Source organism: Pseudorasbora parva, chromosome 14, assembly GCF_024679245.1.
Source record: "Pseudorasbora parva isolate DD20220531a chromosome 14, ASM2467924v1, whole genome shotgun sequence".
NCBI classification, from domain to species: Eukaryota; Metazoa; Chordata; class Actinopteri; order Cypriniformes; family Gobionidae; genus Pseudorasbora; species Pseudorasbora parva.
In genome coordinates, this window is record NC_090185.1 from 11,660,710 (window position 1) to 11,679,068 (window position 18,359).

Below are 18,359 nucleotides of genomic sequence, written 5' to 3' on the forward strand. Positions count from 1 at the left end.
CCTTAAAGTGTCTCAGTTTTTATGTTTAAAGCCATTATAAGTAACTTTAGCACTCTAAAAAGTGAAACACTGGCTACGTTTACATGCAACCAAATAGTTCATTAGTAATCAGACTGACGGCTCAATCGGACTGAGCCACACCGCAAGTCCTAATGCTCAATTCTGATTTTTTGCTCAGATCTGATTTTTTGTTTGGCTGTTCACATTACCTTTTAAAATGTGGCCTAAATCTGATTCCAGTGTGAATTGTTTCAGGTTTCAAACTAACCGCATGTGCAAAAGAACAATATCAATGACATCAGATGCAGCACTGCTGTTGCACTAAAGTTCGGGAGGTTATAGAGGAAGTAAGCATTTTCGCTTTTATTTAAACATGTTTGTGTAATGGAAGCCATAACATTAATGAGCAGGTGCTGAAGAGGAGAAGAACGAAAAGAAAGAGAGCAAAATTGGTTATTTTGGCCTTTTGTCACCTTCCTTTGGCACTGAAGCCACGTTTTTCTGTGCCCCGTTCTTCCATTTCATGTGCTTTCAAAAACGGAGCGGTTACGGTAGGATCCTTCTAGCATAGCTTGAATTGAAGTATCTCCCCATATACTAATTAGGTCTAACACCTCACTCTCCCTCCACTGACTCGCTCCATCGCTGTTCTCCATATCTAGTCAAGTTTTTAATGTTACTGTCTGTGTCTGTTGTGTCTAGGGCTAACTCGCTGGTGCATAATTGTGACAAATGTCGACATAGATTGACGTAAAATACGCATCATATCCGCATCAAATCCGCTTTGGTTGTTCACACTGCGGCCGCATTGGAAAAAATCAGATCTGGGTCTGATTCAGGACCACATATGTATGTGGTCTAAATCTGATTTGAAAAATCTGGGCTAGATTTGAGTGTTCACACTACCTCTGAAGAGGTCTGACCTGGTCACTTGACGCCAAAAAAATCAGATTTGGGCCACTTTTGCCTGCAGTGTGAACGGGGCCTGAAAAGCCCTCATGTAAACACCTTAACTGATCCGATTGAGCTTGATGCAAATGAAATTTCGATCGGATTGAAAGGGGTGGTTTATTGCTTTTCTAATCAGATCGAGAGAACATTTAAACACTTGATTGGATTGAAAACTGAAAGGACAGCACATGTGCGGTGACGTAGAAATACTGCAACGACGTATGACGCGCAGAACGAGCTGTTCATCCTGTTGAATAAAGAGTCAAATGAGTGTCCTGTCATTCTAAAATTATCCTTTCACTCAGTAGGACACGTCGCATCAGTCCTTGTTTCGGATTCTCATCCACAGACGATGGTTTTGGGTCTGGATGGGGCATATTTACTGCATGATAAATATAAGCAGCACAGCAAAACGGTTAATATGCTTATTTTTTCTAAATTCTAACCAGAAATTGATTAAGTCTGCTGTTTAAAAGAAATAAAGAACCAATGTAGGAGAATGGGCAAACAGCGGGAAACTGTATTTGTGCAGTGTGTGCATGTCAAAAAACGCGCTTCCAATTTGAAGCTTGTGACATATAAATGCGCGTATCAACCCAATCGCTTTTTATAGTGTTCATATAAACACTACGTTCAGATTCATCAATCGGAATGAGTTCAGTCCGACTGAATCAAAAGGTTTGCATGTAAACATAGCCACTGTGACTTCTTTTGGAAGAGCTATTTTTGTAAACAATTATATTTTCACAGTGAAATAACCACTGGAAATATCAAGGAGTCAGATTATTCTGAGCGTTGTGAATTCATCTCTTGACGATTAGGAAAATGCCGCTCACCAAGAAGGCCGGCTAACTCATAGGCTTTCTTCTGCTCAATGGTCTCGTAGTTCAGGGCCTCGAAGAAGATGTCCAACACAAGGATGTTTTCTCTAGAGGGCAGAACAGAAGGAAAGGTGAGGACATTTTAACTGCATTTACTTCCACAACCCTCCCAATTCTTTAGACCATCCCTCCAAGCATCGATCCACAATCTCTGCCAATTTCGCAGCATTTCTTTATCTAATCTGCCTCTGCTGTAAGCAGATGGTTGGAGTCGAGCCAGCAGAGACCTGGGGCTATTTTAAACACAGCTGGAGTTGAGTATGAACGCCTCCGTTACGTTTTTCCACCATCAAGCCATGGCACTTCAGAGTTTATATCACATTGTTAGAATAAACTCACTGCTTTCTACAAATATTCACTACAGATGGTGTGAAAGTAATAAAAAAAATGTTTCCTCACTGAATACATATTAAAAGTTTAATTAAACTGCAGACGACAGCTGCAGTTACTTTATGAGTGCTTGCCCAAGCCTTTCAAAGATACCTGGAAGCCAAAACCACTAAAAAGGTTAGCCTTAATGGTACTTTTGTAGCAAGTTTATCGATGAATAACAATGAGCTGCCACTTTAAAACCAAGTATTAAAAACTCCATCTTCCTCTTTTAAAACCAAAGATTACATCATCTGGGCTCAAAACATAAATCTCCCTGCTTTAGAAGAATACATAACCATATTACTGTCAAAGATACATAGATGAGATCTAAGGCAGATCTAAACTAACGTGTGATTAATTTCCTAAATTCAAGAAACCATAGCAAAGACCTGATTTTTAGCCATTTAGCCGGATAGTCATCAATATCTTTGGAAACAAGCTGAAAACTAAATAGAGGCATTCATCCGTTGTGTTCAGAAGATTAAATTCCCTCAACTTCTTCGACTTCTCATTTCCTGTTCTGAATGTAAAATACTGCAAATAATTTACAACTGTTCCCCATGACTTCTTTTCATTTTCTAAATGGAAAATAGTGCAAATAATTGTTATTTTCCATTTAGTTCACACACATAAGAAAATGGTTTCATGAAAGTTTTGATTGTCACTGTATTGTGCATATAGGCTCACAATAATTTCACAAATCAACGATAATATCAACAGGAAATAGCATAACGCATTGCCTTAGAGTAAAAGTTAACACATCCCCTGAAAAGCAAAGTCATTTTAGTTTGATGAAAATTTTGGAACACAATTTTTCCCTTGAGAATAACACACACAGATGTATGTGTGTATACCTATTAAGAAATGAAAAGCAAACTTCATGCCGACATTAAATCTTAACATCTTAGTATGTAAATCAACAGCCCAAACTAAAATAATTGCCTGTTAAAAACAGTAGCAAACGAAGTGCAGTAACTTTCTTGACCTCGCTCTGTAAACTTAATTAGGATTCGTGTTGTTCCAGATGGTAGTGGATGTGGAGACATTTCCTGACATTTCTTAGAGTGTTTGTCAACGCAGTGATGTGTTACATGTCTGTCATGCTGTTGCCTGGGCTTTGAGCTCTTTAGATGATTGGCTGTCTGAATCTTGTGCGAGGGCAGACAAAGATCCCGGTTAATTACTGATGAGGCGCTAAACAGCTGCCAGTCTGCATTTGTGAGGTGAAACATCTAGGGCATCACAAACAACCATAATCACACATATAAACCTCACTAAATTTAGTTTCACGAGTTCACACTTACAAATAATTCAGATAGAATAAATAGTATGCGTATTTGGCGTGCTGTCCGAGGAGAGGGCTCCGAGCTCGGTATTTGGCCCGAACCCAGAGTACTCCCCCCGTATCTCTGGTTAGGAAAGTTAACCAGGTGCGTGTGAGGTAGAAGGGGTGGTGGAGGGATGCTGCAAACTTTGTCAAGGAACATTGGTGAGTTGACTGGCTATTTATGTGATCCTCTACTTGAGCTGATTGGTAGACATGATGATTACTGATTGTTGACAGCTGGTTGGAATGACATCATGATTAGGTAGATCATTTGCACGTGCTTCTCCCGAACTTAGTTTTTTAAGAAACATCATTTCACGAGTTCACACTTACAAATAATTCAGATAGAATAAATAGTATGCGTATTTGGCGTGCTGTCCGAGGAGAGGGCTCCGAGCTCGGTATTTGGCCCGAACCCAGAGTACTCCCCCAAAAAATTGCTACTAGCATAGGACAGCAGCCAGTAAATGATGTTGATGCCCCCCCCAAAAGTTGCAGAGCATGAACTGGTGCTGTGCCGATCGAAGGGGGGTTAGTTACTGGATCGGGAGATCTTTGATCATTATTTTCTGAGGTTTTGGTGGTCGTGGTATCAGACGGGTGAAACTCGTTGGTAGTCAGCTGGGGGTGGTTGCTTGTAGGCGGGAGGAGATAGCAGTGCTGTGGCAGTGGAGACGAGCTGTTTCAGCATGCTTTCGAACGTATCCAATGGGCTGGCTGTACAGAGAATTAGGCTCCTGTAGGAGTTGAGAAGATGACACTGCTGTGGTGGTGGGACTAGTTTGGATGGAGGAACAGAACTCCTGCAGGAGTGAGGTTGGTGATACTGCTGGCAGTGGAGATGAGCCCTTTGAATCTGCTTTCCCAAACTATCCGAAGACCCAGTTGTACAGAGAATTAGGCTCTCTGTAAGGGAACGGTGAGACTGCTGAGACAGTGGAACGGGTTTTGGAAGGGCGTATCAGAGCTCCTGCGGGAGCGGAATTGACTGTAACTGCTGCAGCAAAGATACGAGACGTTTCAACTTGCTTTCCAACTATCCAAACGAACCATTTGTATGGACGATTGGGCTCCTGTGGGAAAGGAGATGGCGACATTGCTGTGGTATTGAAACGAGTTTCGGTGGAGTATCTGGCTTTGCGAGAGCGGAGTTGTCGATACTGCTGCAGCCGTGGGGACGAGCCGTTTTAACTTGTTTTTTGAAACCCCCGGGTTGGAAGTAGAACCTCAACTCCTGCGGAAATATGGAGAGATCACTGCTGCGGCAGTGCGAGCAAGTTGAATGGAAAAACGGAACTCTTGCGGGAGCTGAGGCGGTATCACTGATGTGGTAGTGGAGGCTTTGGGTGGAGGAACTGGCTTCTGTTGGAGCAGAGGAGATGACACTGTTTGCAGTAAAAGTCGGTTGGAGAAACTGGGCTTCTGCTGGAGCGAATGAGATAACACTGCTGCGGCAGTGAGAACCAGCTGGATGGAAAAGCTTAGCTTCTGTTTGAACGGAGGAGATACTGCTGCGGCAGTGAGAGCCAGCTGGATGGGGAATCCTGAGATTCTATTGGAGCGGAGGAGATAACACTGCTGCGGCAGTGACAGCCGGCTGGATGGAGAATACGGAGCTTCTGTTAGAGCGGAGGAGATAACACTGCTGCGGCAGTGACAGCCAGCTGGATGGAGAATACGGAGCTTTTGTTAGAGCGGAGGAGATAACGTTGCTGCGGCAGTGAGAACCAGCTGGATGGAAAGCTTAGCTTCTGTTAGAACTGAGGAGGAGATACTGCTGCGGCCATGAGAGCCAGCTGGATGGGGGAATACTGAGATTCTATTGGAGTGGAGGAGATAACACTGCTGCGGCAGTGAGAGCCCGCTGGATGGGGAATACGGAGCTTCTATTGGAGCGGAGGAGATAACACTGCTGTGGCAGTGACAGCCAGCTGGATGGAGAATCCTGAGCTTCTGTTAGAGGGGAGGAGGTAACACTGCTGCGGCAGTGAGAGCCAGCTGGATGGAGAATCCTGAGTTTCTGTTTGAGCGGAGGAGATAACACTGCTGCGGCAGTGACAGCCAGCTGGATGGGGAATACTGAGCTTCTATTGGAGCGGAGGAGATAACACTGCTGTGGCAGTGACAGCCAGCTGGATGGAGAATCCTGAGCTTCTGTTAGAGGGGAGGAGGTAACACTGCTGCGGCAGTGGGAGCCAGCTGGATGGAGAATCCTGAGCTTCTGTTTGAGCGGAGTTAACACTGCTGCGGCGGTGACAGCCAGCTGGATGGAGAATCCTGAACTTCTGTTAGAGCAGAGGAGATAGCGTTGCTGCGGCAGTGACAGCCAGCTCGATGGGGAATACTGAGCTTCTGTTAGAGCGGAGGAGATAACACTGCTGTGGCAGTGAGAGCCGGCTGGATGGAAAAACTGAGCTTCTGTTTGAGCGGAGGAGATAACACTGCTGCGGCAGTGACAGCCAGCTGGATGGGGAATACTGAGCTTCTATTGGAGCGGAGGAGTTAACACTGCTGCGGCAGTGGGAGCCAGCTGGATGGAGAATCCTGAGCTTCTGTTTGAGCGGAGTTAACACTGCTGCGGCGGTGACAGCCAGCTGGATGGAGAATCCTGAACTTCTGTTAGAGCAGAGGAGATAGCGTTGCTGCGGCAGTGACAGCCAGCTCGATGGGGAATACTGAGCTTCTGTTAGAGCGGAGGAGATAACACTGCTGTGGCAGTGAGAGCCGGCTGGATGGAAAAACTGAGCTTCTGTTTGAGCGAAGGAGATAACACTGCTGCGGCAGTGGAAATTTGAGGTGGGTTCCTGCGGGAGTAACTGGAGAGATGCTGCTACGGCAGTGAATATTATTGATTCACTTAGTGAATTTGGTGATGTTGAAATGGAGCGGATGTGGTGGTCCTGTAGGATTGAGTGTATGGAAAAAGGCTGAAGCTGAAACAATTTTAGCTGATGAGGGTCTGTTGGGCTTCTTTGATGTGGGAGCGATTGGAGCGGATGTAGCTCTTGAAAGCCTCTGACGACCAGCAACCAAGTTTTTGGATCTGGTGCTGGGAGAGACCTTTTTGAGCAGCTGTGGTTGCTGCACCTATGCGGAATGAATGGCTAGAAAAGTTGTCTGCTGAGATGCCGGATAGAATCAGTATAGACTTGAGGTGTTTTTGGAACCAGAAACGTGTGACGGGGCGGTTAGCATCGTCTGTGAAGAGTGGTTCAGAGAAAAGTTTAGTCTGCGAACTTCTGAAATGAAGGTAGGCTAAAAGGGATTGATACGGCTGGATTGGTGATGGAAGGTTGAAAATGTAAATGGAATGCCCTTTTTTCATTTGGTCCGTCTTGCTTTGTTTGATGAAGTAAGAGATTGTTTCGTTATCTAGCACTGCTAGGTCTGAAATTGTAGGATGAAGCTTTGGGTTGAAGGTGGATGTGATGGTAATTTCTGAGCTTCTGAGAAAACCGAAGAAAGCCAATATGAACATTGCATCCAGAGTGCGGGCAGTATTGGTGGAGTGGTATCCTCGGCGGAGGGTGGAGATACATTTGGTAAGTATATCTAGAGTTATTGGTTGTCTGGCGTCTGGGTGGGTGGGTTGAGTCTTTTGGATGCCTTTGATGAGCATGGATGTTTGTGAATTGGATATTTCTGGAGAGGGCAGACCAAAAGCAAGTTTGTGAAAAAATTGAATTCCGCTTAGATAACCCTTGATGGAGCTGACTTGGAGGTTCTTGGTGCTGTTGAGATAAGATATGAATGAAGTGATGGTAAGCGAAGAATAATCTGGAAAATTCAGCTTGTATATGGAGTGAAAAGACTTGAAACACTTCCATGCAGTTAGGTAGGATTGAAGGGTTCTGGGGGAAATAGCTTGAAGGATGGAATTGAGAGAAGCGTCAATGAGGGGTCTCAATGGGTGGTTTATGGGAATATTAGCTCTCAATACTTTGGTACTGGGGTTGGGAATGGGAATGGGTCCGCCTCTGGCGCCAACAGCCTGAATTTCTGTGAGGATCTGTGCTCTAATGTTGCTGGCGACAGGGGGCAGTTCCAAGGCTGTAGAATTCGGCGGGAAGGGCATCTGTGTTGCAGAAAACAGAGTGAATGGAGCACTAGTTTGGGAAAAAGTGTTAGGCGGATAGAAAACCAGGGGCCGAAAACCGCTTGCGGAGGCAACCTCTCGTTTCAGTCGGTCCCCGACAAAGAAGGAATGGGAAAAAGGGGAAAGAGGAAAGCTAAGGAGGACAAAAAGCAGCTGGGCCTGCACCGCTAGCGGGGGCAGCCTCGCGCTAGAGTTTGATGGTGGGGCTGCAGGCCAAGGGAAGGGGTTAGAAAAAGTGACAGGAAAAGGCTGTGATACAAAGCTTGAGCTGCTGGCGGAAGCGTACTTACGCTTAAAGGATTGCCTGGGGCAGAGGAAACTGGTATTGTAACCTGGGGTGCAATGCTGGAAAACACCCACGGTCTCTGGCTCGGCGGAGCAGAGAGATGAGTTGGGCTGGGTGGCGGCGATGATGGCAGCGGTGGCTGGAACTGGGGCGCGGCCCGGGCTAGCTGAGGGCCTGCTGCAGTGGCCTGGTGCTCGAGGAAGAACCAATTCTGTGGGAGAAGGGGTCTTTTGAGAGCGTGAGTTCGGATCCTTATGTTTCCTTGATCTGTTTGTAGTTTTGGAAGGTGGAGTGGATTTTGGAGATGGAGAAGCTGCTTGAAGTGACACGTACAGGTTGTATAATTTGGCTTTATTAATTCTTCTGGAAAAATTATCCTCGACACTGATTAGCACTTGTCTTAACCCTAGTACGGTCCATTTCTCTATTGCTGGAATCGTAGGTTGTACTGAGGAGTAGGAGGAAGCTGGAGATGGTGGATGTCTTGAAGGTGGAGGCGATGGCAAGCCTCTGCGTCTCGGTGTACGGGATGTGGCTCGGCTGGGCCGACGGCCACGCTGTGTTGCTGGAGATTCAGTCACGGTGTCTTGTTGGGTTGTGGTGCTCCTTGCAGCTGTGGAATGCTCTAGAGGATCTTCGTCAGATGGATAAATTTCATTCTCAAACATTGCAATGGGTAGGACCAATTTTCTTCAGCTCCTGCGGAAGCATAAAGAACAAACACTGTTTTGGCAGTGGAGAAACGGTTAGCCAGAGAAACCGAGCTCCTGTGGGAGCAGAGGGAACTGCACTGCTTGCAGCAGTGGAGAAACGGTTAGCCAGAAAAACTGAGCTCCTGTGGGAGCAGTGGAGAAACGGTTAGCCAGAGAAACCGAGCTCCTGTGGGAGCAGAGGGAACTGCACTGCTTGCAGCAGTGGAGAAACGGTTAGCCAGAAAAACTGAGCTCCTGTGGGAGCAGTGGAGAAACGGTTAGCCAGAGAAACCGAGCTCCTGTGGGAGCAGAGGGAACTGCACTGCTTGCAGCAGTGGAGAAACGGTTAGCCAGAAAAACTGAGCTCCTGTGGGAGCAGTGGAGAAACGGTTAGCCAGAAAAACTGAGCTCCTGTGGGAGCAGTGGAAAAACGGTTAGCCCGAAAAACTGAGCTCCTGTGGGAGCAGAAGGAAGCACACTGTTATGGACACTGGAGGAATTAGCCAGAGAAACTGAGCTCCTGTGGGAGCAAAAGGAAACACACTGTTATGGATACTGGCGAAATTAGCCAGAGAAACCGGGCTCCTGTGGGAGCAGAAGGAAGCACACTGTTATGGACACTGGAGGAATTAGCCAGAGAAACTGAGCTCCTGTGGGAACAAAAGGAAACACACTGTTATGGATACTGGCGAAATTAGCCAGAGAAACCGGGCTCCTGTGGGAGCAGAAGGAAGCACACTGTTATGGACACTGGAGGAATTAGCCAGAGAAACTGAGCTCCTGTGGGAACAAAAGGAAACACACTGTTATGGATACTGGCGAAATTAGCCAGAGAAACTGGGCTCCTGTGGGAGCAGAAAGAACAGCACTGCTGTGGCACAGGAGAAAAATAGCCGGAGAAACTGAGCTCCTGCGGGAGCAGAGATAACAGCGCTGCTGTGGCGCGGAGGAGAAAAAGATTAGCCAGAAAACTGAGCTCCTGTGGGAGCAGAGAGAATAGCACTGTTATGGCAGAGGAGAAATTAGCCAGAGAAACTGAGCTCCTATGGGAGAAGATGGAACATCACTGCTTCTGTGGTGGAGAAAAAGTTAGATGGAACAAAATGGAAAAGCATGTTTGTAAAACCATAATGGGACTCTTATTTTGAAAGAGACCCATTTGGGTCCAACTCTTATTAAATTTAGCATACAACATTACAATATAATCACAATAAAGAAAACAGTCCTGGTTCATAAGAACTTGGCGCCATACATTGATTGTAAATGCTCTGAAACTGTAATATTCTGAACGCAACACGGCGCCACATTCAAAAGTTTAATCACAATTAGGAAGATGTGATGTATGTTTCTGTCTCCAAAATATAAGATGGCTTAAATAATCATTATGCTGTATTGTCAACATTTAAGTTACTTAGCCTCACGATACATTCATTCGCTTTGCGAGCGAGTAAATTTATTGTTTATCACCACGGCAAATGCACTTTGTGTGTGACAAGTTTCTGTCTGTTGTACACAGAGACAGCAAGATCACAACAAAGCTTGATGCGTGCCGGAACTATGTTATTTAAGATACATTTCTATTTCTTGGGACAGGAGCTGTTGTAGCTGTCCTGCTGCAAGTCTGTGCAGTGTGCACTCTTTACAGTGTCTGAGCGCTGCTCAAACAATTGACTCCTCATTGATTGAATTGTGGCAAAGACCACATTACACTTTGGAAAAAACAGGAATTCTTTTACCGTGATGTTGAGGAGCCATTGGTTTGAAAGAATGCTGATGAAAATCGGCCAAAAGGGGCTTTAGGTAGCTTAGGAATTTGTAAGGAAAGTTTTTTAGCATTGTAGCATAGCTTCGAGCAGCGTGTGGAGCCATGTTGACAGCGTGGGTAGAAAAAGTGACCTGCCAGAATGCTGCAAACTTTGTCAAGGAACATTGGTGAGTTGACTGGCTATTTATGTGATCCTCTACTTGAGCTGATTGGTAGACATGATGATTACTGATTGTTGACAGCTGGTTGGAATGACATCATGATTAGGTAGATCATTTGCACGTGCTTCTCCCGAACTTAGTTTTTTAAGAAACATCATTTATGCTAAAAAGAAAAACATTGTTAATGAGGTCAGAAAAATAAATGTATTTCGAGATATATAAGTTTTCTTAATTATGCTTCTCAAGTAAATATTAAGGGTGCTCCGACTGATCGAGTGCCAATCATTATTGGCCAATAATAGCTTCATATAGTTTGACCTGTGTCTTTATTAAGAGCTGATCAGATGACGCATAACTTGCGAGAATTTTTTTCAATGCACAGCTAAAATGGCTTTGCTACATTAAGCAGTCTGGTGTCTGGAAAAGGACAATAAATTTACAACATTTTTGCGGAGAGCGGTGACATTGCAATGACAGCAACCCTACATCAATGATAGCAAGAAACTAGGGCTGTGATATTTTAGTGCATTTCCTTCACAGCGGTGTGCTTTCATTTCAACCTAAAAGCCAAAACTTTACGTCCACATCAGTTAGATCAGAGACTGTCGTAAAGTACAGTCTACTGTTGCTACACTGCAGGACGTGCTCGATAATAAAAAGAGTTATTAAAACTGCAATAAGCTGCGGAAGTGATACTGTTCCCTATGCACCTTTCAAGCAAAGTGAACTTTGAGCATTATGTTTGCATCGAAACGGTTAAGTACACACAGAAAAATGTCGAAATGCCTGGCTTGGTGAGTATTCACTTAAACACCGTTGATTATGGCTTAAGTGAACATAAACATAAACATTTGGGAAATAAGTCACATGTGTATCAGTATATTGGATCCATGCATTCAGTCCTAAAGTGACAGCAGCCTAATATTCCTGATGGAGTCTGTCATTAATGTAAAATAACAATAAAATACTCACTGCTCTTTAGTACATTAAGTAGATTTAATCTATATTGACTTCATAGAGTGACGACTATGCAGTGTTGTTTTACATTTGATTACTTCTATTGAAGAAAACGTTTTTTTCTTGTTTTACAGGAATGCTATATTTGTTAAGCACCAAGCTGTTCCAAATCACCGTTAAGAGCGGGAAAGTAATATGTTGCTGGTAATAAGTAATGAGTAGTCAATACCGGATCATTTCTCATCTCTTAATTTACATTATTGTTATGAGTATTTAGATTATGTATTTTGATGATCCGTATCGGTGATCAGTATCGGCCAATAAGTGGTCAGACCCAAAAGCCCTTAGTAAATATTTCTCATTTTAAGTGTCTGCACAAAAATCACCTTGTTCAGATAAAGTTGTGCAGTGTCAGATTTTGGGGCTACCTAGTGCAACATGACAGAAATATAAAACCAAGCAATTAACAAATGTCTCGTCATGGCCGAAACACTGGGATTTTTCTGCTTGAATTTTTGTACAGCTTTGTAAGTAGCACTACAGAGACGAGCAAGACTCACGCAATGTACTGCTCCGACTTGTTGTACTTCTTGGCCAGGTATTTGGCGGAGGCTTTGCTGGGGATTTTGACGAAGGATAGCTCTTTGCCATAGCGCGTCATGTTGCAAGGAGTCTCGCACACGCAGTAGTCATTGTCTCGCTCCACCAGAAAATCTAAAGCCAGAGAAAAAGACAGAACATTTCCGTTAACTTCAAAAATCCTGGATGGAAAAACAATGGGACAGATGAAGAAGTGTAAAACGGCCTGGGGAAGTGGGTGGTGAGGTTAGAAGGGGTCATAAATCGAGCTGTCCCATCATGGCCTCAGGTTCAGCCATCTGTAATGAGGACCGGATGGGTTCAGCGAGGAAGATTGGCCTCTAGACTGAAAGGTTTCTGCATGGAGGAGGCAGATTTCTTACCTAGAGCTGGGTCTGCACATTCCTTATACTGTTCCGGGGTGCAATATGGAGCATCTCCTAAAAAACAGAAACAGTTTATAAGTGCAGAAGACCACAGTAAAATGTCATTTTCATTTTTTATCATTTTTATCCAATGAAACCCCCTCAAAATCTCATTACTGTACTCAATGAAACCCCCTCAAAATCTCATTACTGTACTGAGTGTGGACATTTACTTCCAAGTTTGCTAGTCATTACGTTTAATGATGATTATCATTAGATTCCCGTCACTGTACTAAAGTTATGGAACTCATCTTGTCCGGACACAGTGGTTAATTTATTATAATTATATAATAATAATAATCTAAATAAACATAAATTAGGCCTTACAAAATAATTAAAACAATTAATTATAATAATTTATTCCAGCATAATATACATTTCTTACATTTTCTTGCCTCAATACAAAATAAAAAAGATCTTCTTTTTATTATTTAGTTATTTATTATTATTACTATTATAGTTTATATTATAATTATTACTATTATAGTATATACTATTATACTATTAAAATGTATATAACTATACTATTATACTTTTATTATTATTATTATTATTATTATTTAGTATTATTTGTAATACATACCAAATAAGTATTTGTGTGCTGCCTTTAATTTATTCTGATCTCATTATTGTGACAAAAGAGATTTTTCATAAGACTTTATAACAGTAATGAGAATCTAATGATGAACATCATTAAGAATAATGAGAATTACAAACAAACCCTAAAGTAAAGTGTCCACACTCATTACAGTGATGAGAAATGTGCTTAATTGTTATGCAAATAACAGTTATTTTACAAAAAATATAATAATAATAATTATTAGTGCTAAAATAGGCTTCATTTTCTTCATGCATAAAGTAGTTTCTCATTTTATACTTTTGAAATAAGACCTGAAAATGTTTTTGTGCGATTTACCCTTAAATAAATGTGTGAAGATAAATGTATGCCTTAGAGAGAGAGAGGAACGCAATGTTCTGGCTAAAGGTGAAGTGAAGTGGCCTCTGTCTGTCTGTTAATTAAAACGTGTCGCCGGCCATCACACTCTTGTTATCAGCACCGAATCGCTCCTCAAAAATCTGATTTCCTCTTTTAATGAATTTATTTATTCAGGTCTTTAAGTTTCCTGGAAAAGCTCAAGGACTCTTGCAGTGAGAAGAAGCGAGAGAAAGAACTCATAGTTGATGAGATGCTGAAAGAAAAACATGTCTAGACTATGTAAGCCACTGAGGCCGCAAAATTAGAGTACTAATAAACTAGTTCGCTAAAAAAAAAATCCTGTCAAAATCAATAAAGCTACAAACCTCTGGTTATAATAAACAAACCGGTATAACAATGTTGTCCGCGTGCTGTGCATGCAGCTTTGTTGATAACCAGAACGGTCACGCTGTGTAGATGGCGTTTAAGATACAGCAAGTCACTGTTTGACGCAGTTCAGATCGAGTTAATGGCAAAGTCGTTTGAGATGATCAGAGGACTGTGTTTCAAACGGAGGTGCAGAGCTCAGTGGGGGGCTGGTTTCTAACAGGATTGCATGAAATTAGGGGTTTCTACCGACTGAAGTTAAAATCCTCTTTCACTAAGCCAAAAACTAGCAACTAGAATTAAAGCAAGACGTGCTAAACAGCAAGGTTTTGGAAACATCACACGCTTAAAAAGCAACAGCTTGAAAACATTTTATTCTGAAAAGGAAAAACAAGCCACAAAATATAGGCAGTAATTTATTTAACTGGTGGGAAGAACACACTAAAATAGAGACGTACTAAAAAAAGATGAGACTTCGTCTTAAACATTAAACCAGGTGTTTTATTCTAGGTTTTTTTAGATTCCGAATACAGAATCAGGAAACCAAAATGATGAATTTCAGGAGAAATATTTGTGCTTTTGGGGCTCACAAGAGATAACCAATAGATCTATTGATGCATTTCTTTGTGTGTGTGTGTGTGTGTGTGTGTTGTGTGTTTGTTTACCAGGCATGTGCACCATGCGGCAGTTGCAGTTCTCCACCAGATAACGTGTCTCACAGTCGATGCGGCAGGCGGTGATACTGTACGTGCTGAAGAATTCAGAATCCATGGGCGTCGACTTGCAGTCGCCCCATGGAGGAGGAAGATACGTCAGCTACATGACAGACAGAAAGAAACGGCAATGGTGAATTACTGTTTCTCTCAGGTGAATTCCATATAAATATAATCATTTAAAATGCAACACTTTACAACAATGCTTCTCACATGAAGTGTACAGGAAACTTGATCACTATTTGTATCAATATCTTTTAAAAATTCAATTAAATACAACTTTAATGTTTGAGGCTTTCAGCTTACAAAAACATATGTTATGCTGCCTGATATTGCAAACTTGTACTTATCATATTTTTATGAAGTATCATGATCATAAACACACTGCTTTGTAGCCCAATTGTGACCCTGAACCACAAAACCTGTCTTAAGTCGCACAGGTATATTTGTGGCAATAGCCAACAATACATTGTATAGTTCAAAATTAAAACAAATTATTTTATGCCAAAAATCATTAGCATATTAAGTGAAGATGTTCCATGAAGATAGTTTGTAAATGTCCTACCGTTAATAGGCCTATATCAAAATTGTATTATTAGTAATATGCGCTAACTTCATTTGAACAACTTTATAGGCGATTGTCCTCAATATTTATTTTTTTGCACCCTCAGATTCCAGATTTTCCAATAGTTGTATCTTGGCCCTATCCTAACAAACCAAACATTAATGGGAAGTTATTTTTTTCAGATGATGTATACAGCTCAGTTTACAGCTCAGGCCTATGACTGGGTTTGCTCTTTACTGCACTTTTTTATTCTTCTAGTTATTTCTAGCAGAAAATGAATCGGAAGTCAAGAGAAAATAGCTTATTTCCACATGGCAAAATAAGGTGGCTATAAACAGTATTGGCTCTCAAGAAGTCTCTCAATTTTTCAAACTGAGCTCATAAAAATGCATTAGTTGATGCTGCCTTTATCTTAAAAGGCTGCATAATGCAGCCTACATTTTGGAACAGCCTATGCGTACGCCTTAAAATTATGTCTAGGTAGGCAGCTCACTCAGTTTTAGACAACGCTATAATCCCTGAAGACACCTCACTATCAGCTTAAGACATGCACACACACACACACAATAAACAAATGCTGCATATGCACCAAAAATACACACAAACTCCAAACACAAAAGGTAAGATGAGCAAATGCTTTACATAACGCCGCTGCATATGAATTCGCCCCTCAACACCACTCATAAACTTCCTACATAAAACCTTTAAGCAATGTTTCAGATTCTACCGACAGCATCTGACAAGTTGACTCCGAAACGTAGTGAGCTGCCAATATAGGCAGTATTTCAAGGTATAGGGTGGTCTTCAACAAGAACGCATGAGGCGTCATTTTCTGCCTCCTAAGAGAACTTGTTTTTTGCATGTATCCAATCCCATAATGCACTGGGCTCAGTGAAAGAAATAGTAAAGTAGTTCAGCCTAATTAAATCTGGCCAAAATTTGTGTGTGACATTTATTTTGATGCTTATTAGAGTATTGCCTTTTTAGCTTGGCAACATGTCAAACTCTGAACTGCAAAGAATTACTTCACCTATTAATTGCGTGAGATGAATATCAGGGACTTAAATTAATTAGGCATATTCAATGGAAAGCATTAGTAAACAGAAACATGTTTCTGACTTATCCTGTTAAACAGGGCCGTCGCTAGCGGGGCGAAAGGTGGTGAGGATCCAAGGGGTTTCAATGTGCCCTGAAATAATTTACCTCTTTAAAAACCTTACAATCTGTGGTTATCTGTCTGTAGGGTAACAGGCATTGAGTAAGTGAAGTGGATTGACTAAAGTTAACTCGGATGTCCATGCAAACATTATTCGATCTGCTCCTGTCTGCCCGGGACAATCTGATCGTCACATCCATTAGTAAATACGGCTGTCAATCCCAAACGCTGACTGCGTGAACCATGACGAGAGCGACATACAGAGATGGATGCTAATCCTGTAAAAGCCAGTGACATTGAATCTCGGTGGTGCATCTGGAGACGCCGGCCTGATCTTTGTGTAAGAGGAAAATAAATGAGGCGAAATGTTACTGAAATCAATCCACCACACATGGGAGACGCACTGACCTCCAATTACAAGGAGCAGGAAGCCGTCTGTGCATATCAACCACCTTTCTGTCTGTCTGTAGCGAGTCAGATCTTCAGCCCGTCTCTTTGACGCTTATCTATCGATCGCATACGCCTTGATTTCACCTCTTTCGTTCTCACAGAAACAAAGTTGCGGTTTTTATACTATGATGCAGCCTTCATGAAAATTATACATGGATTCTGGGAATCCTATAAATAAATAATATTTATTCCAGACAGTAGGGTCGAGCTCTGTGTCGGCCGTTTGCTCTCATTTGAAAATCAAATCATGTTTGTTGTTGTGGGAGATGAAATTTCTTTTTGGGTGGATCTCACAAAGCTGTCCAGATCATTTCTTATCTCACAAAAAAAAAAAAAAAAAAAAAAAACAGGAAGCTTTGAATAGTGAAAATGAAGCCTATTTTGTGATCGTGAGATATAGCATTTTGACTTTATCAAACCGAAGGTGCAAAGGCACATTTGAAGTCTATGGTTGCCCATAGAGCCGTTTGTGGGAAAGTTATGATATTTGGCACACAGTTAGAGGACAGTCTGAACTCAGCAAAAAGAGTCTCAAACGTAATCCCTCTAGTGCCACCAACTGTCCAAAATTTGTCCTTATGTTTATGCTAATAACTTTTAAACCCTAAGGGCTAGACATTTTTTCCCCTCTCTGATTCCTTGGCTCAAGATGATTCCGACAGCAACTTTGCACCATTTTCCATCATGTAAATTGTTCCGGCAATTTGAGCTTTTTCAAACTCTTCCTAGACAATTGCTCCAATTTTCAAGAACGCTGAACCAGATAATTTTCAGACCAAGCTGACAAAAAGTTTTGGAATTTAAGTTCATTCATCAAATAACGTATTCGAATAACACGCAAATGAATTGGGCAAAACGCACGCTAAAATGAACGTGAGACTACAGCTCTGCACTAGCTTTAGTGGATTCTGTCCAAACTTAGACTGTGTTATTACAACCATGACCTGAGGTTACCTGCACAATTTCCACGTAGTGCCCCCTAGTGGTAAGGAAATATTAAATAATGGGCTTCTAACTTCTGCTAGATTTTCACGTAATTTGAGTTGGAACATCCTTAGACCATGCCTGTAAGAAGTTAAGGATTTCAGACAGTTTTTGTATACTGCATCAAAGTTGAGTCATGATGCCAAAAGGCTGTCATACTGACATATTGACTTTGCATGGGTCATTGTCACCTTAATCTGACTACACAACATCAATTTGGTCACAGCGCCACCTATTGATTAAGAGTGATAAACCATTAAATCACATTACTAATGATTGTATTTTATTTTTCAGGCATTTTGCCTAAAATTATCCTAATATGCTTTTAATTGCTTGTTGCAGTTGGACTGATGCTCCCAGCTATGCAGTCATGACTTATCTTGCCGCCTCTGTGCTCGCCCCTTTAATGCCTGCTTATAGCTATATTTTTCATTAAAATTAGGCACATCTCATTACCAAAATGTGACAAATTCTTATTCATTACTGCAATCAGTCTTGTTATTCTCAAAAATAACTTGTACTGTTAAACATTAAAGGCAGTATAACAACTACTACCATGCTTTATGATACTTTTCATAATATATAATGAAGATTTGACACTGCATTATAGTGATCAGAATTTGGGTTGAAAATAGCTTAATTTGCATCAAAACAATGGTTGCTCATTAATGCATTGAAAACAAACAAAGAAATTAA

General features: G+C 41.9%; 1 protein-coding gene across 5 annotated transcripts in view; it reads right to left on the reverse strand.

Moving 5' to 3' along the window:
- asic1b (acid-sensing (proton-gated) ion channel 1b) overlaps window positions 1-18,359 on the reverse strand; it is a 248,612-nt gene that overhangs the window by 7,436 nt on the left and 222,817 nt on the right. For all 5 annotated transcript variants that reach the window (XM_067415505.1, XM_067415508.1, XM_067415506.1 and 2 more), the window contains 4 exons: window positions 14,461-14,611; window positions 12,451-12,507; window positions 12,049-12,202; window positions 1,788-1,879 (listed from right to left, as the gene is read on the reverse strand). In XM_067415505.1, the coding sequence (XP_067271606.1) occupies window positions 1,788-1,879; window positions 12,049-12,202; window positions 12,451-12,507; window positions 14,461-14,611 (454 nt within the window). The remainder of the gene's footprint in view (window positions 1-1,787; window positions 1,880-12,048; window positions 12,203-12,450; window positions 12,508-14,460; window positions 14,612-18,359) is intronic.